Raw genomic sequence first — 11,394 nt, 5'->3', positions numbered from 1 at the left:
CAGAGGGTGAGGGTTTTGCCTATTTGTCATCGGGCAGGGGAGACTTGTTGGAGCCAGCTGGGGGTCACAGGCAGGCAGGTTATTTTGCCAAATGGGCTAACAGATTGTCTTAAATTAGCTGGGTGTCCTTTCCCCATAGAAGTAGCTCTCCCTCCCCTGTGTGGGGAGGTTAGTCTCCCTTTGCCAAAAGAATCTAGAATGGCCTTTCCTGAGACTATAGATTCCCTAAGATTTACCCTTAACACCCACCTAGAGGTGTTGTTCCCACAGTTACAACTGGACTTAAATCCCAGAAGGCCCCAGGGCTCAAGTAAACACTGTGGCCCTAAACACATATCATGCATTCCCCCCAAAAGTTCTGTAAAAATTTACCAATGTATACTTGCAGGAATCTTAAGAATGTATATGGAAAAGAACTCTAAAGATGTTAAATAAAGATCATAGAAGTTTAATTATCTTGGGGTAAATTTACTGATATGAAACACCTAAACAGACCAAGAGTAAAAGATGGCAGACCTAGAGGATCTTCCTAAAGGTGCTCCTGTCCCATCACATCAGGAGGCACACCATGACAGGTATGCCCCAGGTGGTGATGCCAGCACCATGCCAGGTATGCCCCAGGTGGTGATGCCAGCACCATGCCAGGTATGCCCCAGGTGGTGATGCCAGCACCATGTCAGGTACGTCCCAGGTGGTGATGCCAGCACCATGTCAGGTACGTCCCAGGTGGTGATGCCAGCACCATGTCAGATACGTCCCAGGTGGTGATGCCAGCACCATGTCAGATACGTCCCAGGTGGTGATGCCAGCACCGTGTCAGGTATGCCCCAGGTGGTGATGCCAGCACCGTGTCAGGTACGTCCCAGGTGGTGATGCCAGCACCATGCCAGGTATGCCCCAGGTGGTGATGCCAGCACCATGTCAGGTACGTCCCAGGTGGTGATGCCAGCACCATGTCAGATACGTCCCAGGTGGTGATGCCAGCACCATGTCAGGTACGTCCCAGGTAGTGATGCCACCACCATGTCAGGCAAGCTCCAGAGACATCCATAAAGGAAACCAACTGTGTTTGCTGAAAAACAACTAGAAGATTTGAAGATCTTGTTCAATAAGAACCCATACCCAAACCCTGTTTTTCAGAAACAAATGACCTTTAAAATGGGTATACAGACTTGAATCTCTGGACTGTCCATGTGCTAGCTCGGCCCTGAGTCTCAGCAGAGTGGCAACACATACTCTCTGGTTCATTGGACTTACCCAGGTCAGCTGATGATGAGGTGAGAACGGCCAACCACCACACCAGGGAACCGAGAGAGTCTACAGCTGCAAGCAAGAGAAACGCATCCATCAGCCATGTTAGAGCTAAGCCCCCTCTTGATTTAGCAGTGGAGTGGACATCACCATCCTAGGGTCCACAGGATGGAGGGATAAAATGTGGATTAGAGTGGACCTACTGTTATTCTACTATAGAATTATTGTGACTCTAATAATGGAAGAAATTGTATCACTGATTTGGAGATGGTGGCCTAGGGAGCTGCTGAGGGCAGGGAGAGGGAGGAAGAGGTGTGATATGGGGCATTTATGGGACTTGGGGTTCTCCTGAACAATATTGCCGGGACAGATCCAGGACATTGTTTATCCTGCCATAAACCACTGGATGGATTGGGGGAGAGTGTGAACTACAATGTAAACTATGGTCCATGTTAATGTGGCAGTACTCCAGGGTGTATTCACCAAATACAATGAATATGCCTCACTAATGAAAGGGGATGTTGATGTGGGAGGTGGGGGAGGTGGGGGGAATGGGTTATATGGGAGCCTCTTATGTTCTTTAATGTGACATTTTGTGTGATCTATTTATCTTTTTTTTAAAAAAGGCAATAATAAAAATTTCTTTTAATTAAAAAAAGATGCTACCACTAAAAAAATAATGAAATGAAATAAAATGAGTATACACCCAACAGTATTGTAGGCTTGGTTCAAGAACCATGGAGCAAAACTCAAGAAAGCAAAATACAAGCATGTTCAGCAAAAGCAACAGGAAGCTCAACAACCATGATTACTGGACGAAGGAGCTGAGAGCAGTCTTTCCAAGAGAAACATGGATGTACCACACAGAGCCCCTAAGGCGCCAGTCCTGTCTCCCTAGTTTATACAAATAGTTCACCACTGTCATTCCAGCTTAGCATACGTCAAACTTTAGAGTCCCCACAGGCCACTCTGTTGGTCACAAAATAGTCCACTTTGGCTGCTGCGGAGATCCTGACACATACTGCCTCTGTCCCATTGTGGAATCCAAGTTCTTCCCCCAAGCTTAGCTTCTAATTCTTTTGCCTCTACATCTCTACAAAGAACTTAAACAGCATTTTAAGCTCACTTCTATTGCACTTCTCTATAAATCAAAAATTATCCTCCAATAGAAGTTTATCTTTGTTCTCTGCTTTTAGGATACGAAGGCTAGGACAAACTCACTAACAGGTAACTTTTAAAGGGAGATCATATATCACATGGTAGACAAGCGGTGCAAATTGAATCATGACCTTACAAGACCTGTTTCAAGTCCCAGCCCCTGGTGGGTGGAAACTCATTTGAGAATAGGGTCTTCAAAGTTTTTATGAAGATGAAGCTAAACTGAATAAGGGTGGGCCTTAATCCTCTATGTCTGGAGTCCTTATAAACCAGGGGTTTTAACTGTTTTTGTTCCATGGACCTCTTTGCAATTCAGATGAAAACCATTGACCCCTTCTCAGAATGTAGCAGCAGATAGTTTTATGACTCTCAACTAGTATTGGGTCTAACAACTACGGTAATTTTGAAATATGGGTGAGTGTAAGCAATTGTTTGAGATACAAACAACTATAAAGTGATATGAAATGAATACTACAGTAACTTGCCGCGTACTGCGTAAGTGCAGACTGCATAAGTGAAGGAAATGCTAGATTTCAGTTAGAGGTCAGAGAAAATAAAGATAATAAGCTGATTTCTTTCAATTCAAGCTCACGGACCTGAAATCTTTCCATGGACCCCCAAGGGTCAAAAATCCCTGTTATAAACAAAGGAAATTTGGACATGAAAGTCGAAGCCCCAGTAGGAGAGCAAAGAAGACAGAGCATGCACCTTGTGACAGAGGCACACAAGTCACCATCAGAAAACTGTGGGCTTCAGAGAAAGCGTGTCCTGCCAGTACCTTCATTTCAAACTCCCAGCCTGCAGGACTGCAAGACAATAATTCTTATTCTTTAAAACAACCAACCTGCAGAATTTCTTGTCACCGTCCTGGCAAAGGAAAGCATAGCCAGAGCCAGGTTTAGAGAGAATTTTTCAGTCTTAATTGCATATATTAGAAAAAATAAATGCTGGTAATTCATGTAAGGATATATCTCTAAAATTTATGATGGGGAAGCAGCAATTAAATCCAAAGGAAGAAGAAAAGATGATGGAAGAAAATGACAAAGATCAAGGTGCCTATTAGCTAAAATGAAAAGCGTGGTCCAGTGCCCTTGCCTCGGGGGTGATGCTCTGGGCCTGCTACTGCGAGGGATTTCAGGCCACCTGTCACCAGCCTGACAGAAGAGTATCACCTGCTTGGAAAACCCCCAAACAGCAACCGTCTGTGAAGTCCAGCACGCCTCTGAGTGATGCTCCTTAAAGGACAGAGAAATGGTCTCTGCCCTGCCTTCCCTGCTCTCCAGCTCCTAGAATGGATGTTTGTCTGCTCATGGTAGCCTGACAGCAAAGTCTGATTAAATTTTATTAAATTAAAAGAAATGACTGATATGGTACCTTAAGTAGGGATTTTTAATTTATTGCATTAATACAAGCAGCTGGTAGTGTGTCTAAGAATTGCTTAGGTGGGTGCCTAAAACGTGACCATAAAGGTAGCCTTCAGTGCATGAAGGTGAGATGCCAAAATTCACTGGGTATTGTAGAGAGAGGTTCCCAGGGCTTAGGAATGTGAAATGCTGGAGACTTGCCCATGCATCCTCTCACTATGGTGTCCAGAGGGGACAGAGGACTCTCCGTCAAGGAGTGCATGAGCGAGGGGGCACCCTCCTTCTCCTAGTGCTATACCATGGCCCTTCTCAGGGCCAAGGATGACAGGGAAAACTCAGCTCTGCCTGAGCACAGTGAAGCTAGGAAAACTAGGGGGAAGGCGCCAAGTGGATTCATGTAATCAGAGACCGTAACTGCCTTTATCTACAAAAACGTTAAACAAGCGAGTAGTAAAATGGCGGACTTAGCCTAATTCTACATATAATTATAAATATCAGTGAACTGAATAAAGGGAGAGTGTCAGATTGTATAAAGAAGCAAGGCTCTCCGACTATATGCAGTTAGCAAGATAGTTAAATTATAAAGACAAGAAAGTTAAAAGTATATGAGGGGAAAAATATACCATAAAAACTGTAAGCATAATAAAGTTACAATGTCTGAATAAATATTAAATAAAATAGACTTTCAGAAAATGATAGTTGCAGACTTAAAGGAAGATAAAAAGGATCAATTTATTGGAGATAACTAACCATTCTAAATGCAATAAATGGTCAAGCTTCAAGATGCATGAAACAAAAAGAGAAGGAAATAAAACAGTCCACAATTGTTGTTGGTGACTTCTCTGGTCTTTTGGTTAAATAATACAACTAAGTAAAACTTGTTAGGGATATGTAAGGTCTGACCTGTGAATGATATTGAACGAATTGATGTTTATAGAACACTACACCAAAGAGCTACAGAAGAGACAATGCTTCCCAGTGCAAACTGTTGGTAGAAAGTTCACAAAGAAACCCACATGGCTGTCAAGAAGGAAGTCTCAATACATTTCAAAAGTTTAAAATCTTACAGAGTTTCTTCACTTAGAATGAAATTAAAATTAATTACTAATAAGAAATCTAGGAAGCACCAAATATTAAGTAATAAAAGTTTTCTCCTAAATAAAGTGTGTCAAAAAAGAAATCATTAGGAAAACTTTTTTAAAAAGTAGTTTGAACTGACTAAAAATAAAAACACATAGTATAGCAAAGTTTGTGGGATATAGGTAAAGCGGTACTTAGAGGATAATTTATAGCTTGAAATGCTTATGTTGGAAATGAAAAAAAAAGGTTTAAAATCAGTGATATAAGTTTCCACTTAAGAATCTAGACAAAAGAAGCAAATTAAGCATAGAGTAGGTAAAATGAAGGAAATAATAAAAATGAGAGCAGAAATAAAATAAAATAAGACACATGTAATAACAGAAAAAATTGAGAAAGTCAAATGTTAGGTCTTTGGAAAAAATAATGCAATTAACACAGTCCTAGCAAGCCTAATCAGAGGTGAGAGAGAATTATCAATATCAGAAATGAAAAAGGGATTATCATTATATTAGATTAGAGAAGGTTATGAACAATTGCATGTTAACATATTGAAAATTTAGATGAAATAACCAAATACTGAAAGCTAAACCAAAAGCACAGTGTACCAAGTAGGGTTAATTCAGGAATATAAACTATGTAGCAGTTGCACATCCATCAAGGTATTCTGCCATTGAAAAGATTATAGTAGTATTGGATCATTGAAAGGACCCGCAGAACTTCGCAGAGCATCCTGATGTGAAGCAATGAATACGGCACAGCAGGAGAAAGAGTGTGCCTGGATGTGTTGGGGACCCAGGAGACTCCCAGGGTCTGTCTTATTTTCACAAAGATGTGCTTTGCCTCTAGATTGAACCATCAAATTTGTCCAGTCAGTCTTGGCTTCTGGAGAACTCCCTAAACTTGGTAGCAAAAATTTTTATGCCACTGTGGTCATGTTGCCAAACACTGGTTATACATACCAGGTATAAGCCATTAATCAACTAACTGGCCCTAGGGGCTGTCGGTGGGATTTCAAACACTAAAGAGCACATAACAAGTAATATTTACTAACTGCGCTTATCTTGACCAAGAGTCAGTGAGAAACTTCATGTCATCCTTGTGTATAAACAAAATGCTGCACTAATTTCACTATAAAATAACTATCCTTTATACCCATAGTAACATAATGAAGAAAAATAGCTTATTATATTATCAATGGAGGCAGGCAGGAAATCTTTTGGAGAAGGACTTTTATCCAGAATTTATAAAGAACTTCTATTACTGAACAATGCAAGAACATAAAAAAAAAATTACAATGGACTTGAACATACACTTCTACAAGAGATGCACAAATGCCCAATAATCACATAAAGTAGTGACCAATATTACTAGTCATCAGATAAATTAAAACCCCCTTAAGATAATACTCATACCCACTGGAATGGCTGAAAGGTTTAGAGCTGACAACTCTAAATACTGACTAGGATGTAGAGCAAATACAACAATCATACACTGCTGGAAGGATAATAAAGTAGTCTAATAAGTTTAGAAAAGCATTTGACACTTTTTAATAAAGATAAGCCAATATCTGTTTATGATCTAGAAATTCTAGGAGTTTATTCAAGAAAATGAAAATATATGCCCACAAATGGACTTAAAGATGTTTAAAGCAGCTTTATTCATAATACCTCAAAAGAAGGAAAAATCCAAAAATCTCTTAGTAGGGGAGTACATGAATAATATGTGGTATGTTGGCAAATTGAACTATTGCACAATACTACTAGAGATTAAACTACTGATGCATGCAATGACATGGATGGATCTTCAAAGCATCACTTTAAGTGAAAGAAGCTAGAGAAAGGGGTTATATATGGTGTAATTTCATTTATATTAAGTTTAATATCAAGCAAAACTATTGTATGTTCTATAAATAAAAATTATTGCCCAGGGTTGTATAAGGAAGCTTTCTGGAGAGATAGATAATTTATATCTTGATTGGGAAGACGTGCTATACATTTGTCAAAATTCATTGAATTATGCATTTAAGGTCTGTGTCTTTTATTGCCTACACATTTTATCTCAATAAAAAAAGAACAAACATCTTAAAAGATAATAAAATGCAATATGCTGAAAGAAATAATATAGACACAAAGATCATACACTGTATGATTTGATTGATGCCGTTTATCTAAAGTTTGAACCAAGTAAATTTCATGGTGATAGATAAAGAACAGTGTTTTGTTTTGCTTTTCCTAGGGAATGGAAAAATACAGGAAAAGATTATGAGGACACTTTCTGGAGTGAGAGAAGAAAATGTTCCATATCTGGATTGTGATAGTGCTTATATGAGTATATTCATCTGTCAAACCTCATCAAAATGTACGTTTAAGATCTGTGGATTTCATTTATGTGAATTTTACCAAAATAAAAAAGGAAATTATAACTTAAATGTATAACAGAAATGAGAAAGAGTTAAAATCAATGTCCTCGGAGAACAGCAAATTAGATGCAAATAATGTAGAAGGTAGATAGCAAAACAGAGAAGAACAGAAATTATAATGTACAAAATAATTTATAATAGATCAAAGAAACAAAACCAATAGTTTATATATCTTTGCAGGAAAATGAAAACAGTAAATGACAAAACAATGTCAAAATGAATCCAAAAAAATGAAAAAGACAAATTATCAGTACAAGAAATAAAGAGAGTCATGACTATAGATCCTTTAGACATAAAAAGTATAAAAATAAAATACTATAAGCAGCATTATTCCAATAGATTTTAAGTCTAAACATATTCCTAGGAAATACACTATAAAGATGATGCAAAAAGAAAAAAGAAACTTGAATAACTTATTTCTACTAATAAAATACTCTCTGTAATTTAAACCTTGCTACAAAGGAATTTCTAGTTCCAGATAGATTTATTGGTGAATTCTTCAAAACAGTAAGGAAAAATTAACACCTAAAAGTGCACAAACACTACTATTTAGTGGAGAAACAGAAAACAACTTATTTTATGTGGTATGAATAACCTTGATATTAAAATATCAAAAGGATATTATAATAGAAGAAAATACTGGGCCAGTCTCTCTCATGTTAAAATATCCAAAATGGTTAATAAAAAGAAAGGAAACAAAATCTAGTGAAACATTATGGAAAATTGAATATGGTAAATTTAAATTTGTTCAGTGTAGTGAGATTTGCACTTATTCCAGGAATACAAGGTTGGTTTAACATTTCAAAAATCAATCTATATATTTCACAACTTAAGTGAGGGAAAGAAGAAGATGATATGAGCATTGAGTATAATAAAATCTTGCTCATAATAAAAATTGTTAGCATATTAGGAATGGCAGGAAGCTTTTTAAATCTAAAAAGGATGTCTTAACAATTTTTACAGAAAACATTAAGGGCACAATGTTAATACTTTCTCCCTGATATTAGAAATGAAATTAGATTGTCTATTAACATAACTTCTGTTAAACAATGTATTAGAATTTCTAATCAGTGCAATAATGTAAAAAATAAAAATAAAGTAAAATAATAAAATAATGTAAAAAGTAAAAATAAGTTTGGAAAGGAAGAAATTCAACTATAATTGTTGTCAAACAACATGATTTTCATGCAGAAAAACATATAAAGAATATATAGATAATCTCTAAGAATCAGTGAATTAATTTAGAAAAGACCTGTATATGAGGTCAATATTTCTATATACTAGCAGCAAAACATTTAAAAATTAAATGCATAAAATGATCTCAAGTACAACGATATTTAAAAACATCAAACATCTAGATGTAAATTGACAGGAATTAATATAAGTCCTGTCTACATATGACTGCAAAGCATTACATGCGTATTTTTAAAAAATGCTTTTTATAAAAATTATCCCTCCCCCCCTTGTGGCTTTTTGTGTGCCGTCTGCTTTTTGCGTCCCTTTGCTGTGCATTCTTCTGTGTCTGTATTTATTTTATTTCCCCTCCCCCCTTGCGGCTTGCTTACTGTCTGCTCTTTGTGTCCTTTCACTGAATGCTCTTCTGTGTTTTTTGCTTGTCTCCCTTTTTTGTTGAGTCAGCTTGCTGAGATGGCTCTCTCGCTTGTGGGCCAGGCAGCTCTCCACAGCAGGCGGGCGAGCCTGCCTTCACAAGGAGGCCCTGGGATGTGAACCCAGGGCTCCCATATGGTAGACAGGAGCCCAACTGATTGAGCCACAGCCGCTTCCCGTATTACATACATATTTAAAAAACAAAACAAAACTAAAGGAATGCAGACAGATACAATGTTCATGGATTGTAATACTCAATGATTAAATAATGTAAATTCTCTAAAATTTATATGTAGTAAATGAAGTCAAAGCAAGTTTTTCATATGTGTGTGCAAACTTAGTGGGTTCTAGAGCATTTTTGGAAAGTTTTAAACTTCCTCAAATCAGTAAAAAAAAAATCTAATTTAAAAATAGGCAAAAATGGCCATATGTTTCACAAGGAAGTTATCCAAATAATATACATGTGTGAAAAGTTGCTCTGCTTTATTTACTATCAGCAAAACACCACTGAAAACCACAGAATAAACAGACAAGAATTGCTAAAATTACGAAAGGACTGCCACTAGCAAATCTTGGCAAGGTGTGAAACAATAGGAGCTTTATGGCACTGACTGTGGGGAATAAATTATATAACTACTTTGAAAAACCAGTTGACAGGATGTGCTGAAGGTAAACATAAGCTGAATATACTGTACTGACCCAGGAATTCACTCTCAGTATCAACCAATATAATGTATTCATTTATGTAACAGAAGACCAAAGATGAATGTCCATCACAACACGTTCACATTAGCCCCAAACTGAAAACAACATAAATGTCCATGAAAAATAGAAAGGATAATAGCTTGTGGCATATTAATACAAAGGAATATCATTCAACTATGAAAAACAATTTCTATAACATGCACTAGCATGGTTGAGTCTCACTGATCTAACATTTAGGAAAAGAAGTCAGACACAAGGAATTATGCTTTATATGTTCCCATTTTCTTGAATTTATAAACAGACAAATCCTGTCTAGGGTGAATGAGGATCAAAGAGTGGTCACCTTGGGAATATTAATACCAGGGAGAGGAGATAAGGCCGACTTCAAGAGTCCTAATATATTTTGAACTGGGTTATAGTGACAACAGTGTGATCATTTTGTAAAAATTCATCTAACTGTAGTATTACAATTTACTCCCTTTCCTGTATATTCAGTACATTTCAATAAAATGATTTTACAAATAGAAGAAAAGACAATTGAAGTACAAGCTCGTATTAGGCATATTCTAGCTAAAATGTACCATTTTTGACCTCTGCTGCTAAGCTAGGGGAACAATGCATTGAACCCCAGAATCCAATTATTTGATTTTCAATATGCTGTGGATAAAGGGCACCAAATGATGTCAGGAGTTAAGGATTCCTTCTTTTCATTATCCTTTGTAATGACTGCTGATCACTTTATTTTATTTCATTGTTTTCTTGGTACCATTTAATTTAATTTAATGTAATTTTCCTTTCTTTATTTTTTTAATATTACATTCAAAAAATATGAGGTCCCCATATACTCCCCATCCCTCTCACCCCATTCCTCCCCCCATAACAACAATCTCCTCCGTCATCATGAGACATTCATTGCATTTGGTGAATACATCTCTGAGCACCACTGCACCTCATGGTCAATGGTCCACATCATAGCCCACACTCTCCCACAGTCCACCCAGTGGGTCATGGAGGACATACAATGTCCGGAAACTGTCCCTGCAGCACCACCCAGGACAACTCCAAGTCCTGAAAACGCCACCCCATCTCATCTCTTCCTCCCACTCCCTACCCCCAGCAGCCACCATGGCCACTTTCTCCATACCAATGCCACATTTTCTTCGATTACTAATCACAATAGTTCATGAATAGAATATCAGTAAGTCCACTCTAACCCATATTCTTTTTTTTTTTAATTGCCTTTGTAATAATATTACATTAAAAATATATATGTGAGGTCCCATTCAACCCCACCCCCCACCCTACCTCTCCCCCCGCCCAGCAACACTCGTTCTCATCATCATGACACATCCATTGGATTTGGTAAGTACATCTTTGGGCACCTCTGCACCTCATAGTCAATGGTCCACATCATGGCCCATACTCTCCTCCATTCCATCCAGTGGGCCCTGTGAGGATTTACAATGTCCGGTGATTGCCTCTGAAGCACCATCCAGGGCAGCTCCATGTCCCAAAGACGCCTCCACCTCTCATCTCTTCCTGCCTTACCCCATACCCATCAGCCACCATGTCCACTTTTCCCAATCCAATGCCACCTCTTCTATGTGGACATTGGATTGGTTGTGTCCATTGCACCTCTATGTCAAGAGGAGGCTCAGATTCCACATGGATGCTGGATGCAATCCTCCCACTTTCAGTTGTAATCACTCTAGGCTCCATGGTGTGGTGGTTGTCCTTCTTCAACTCCATCTTAGCTGAGTGTGGTAAGTCCAATAAATCAGATTGTAGGTGCTGGAGTCTGTTGAGGCT

General features: G+C 38.0%; 1 protein-coding gene across 1 annotated transcript in view; it reads left to right on the top strand.

The window, feature by feature from the left end:
• The first annotated feature begins 507 nt into the window (after positions 1 to 507).
• The window catches only part of LOC139439099 (endogenous retrovirus group K member 8 Gag polyprotein-like), a 97,266-nt gene continuing 86,379 nt past the window's right edge, over positions 508 to 11,394 (top strand). The window contains exon 1 of the mRNA XM_071215580.1: positions 508 to 645. Coding sequence (XP_071071681.1) covers positions 508 to 645 — 138 coding nt within the window. The remainder of the gene's footprint in view (positions 646 to 11,394) is intronic.

This window comes from Dasypus novemcinctus, chromosome 6, assembly GCF_030445035.2.
Source record: "Dasypus novemcinctus isolate mDasNov1 chromosome 6, mDasNov1.1.hap2, whole genome shotgun sequence".
NCBI lineage: Eukaryota > Metazoa > Chordata > Mammalia > Cingulata > Dasypodidae > Dasypus > Dasypus novemcinctus.
This window is presented reverse-complemented; position numbering and strand designations above follow the sequence as displayed.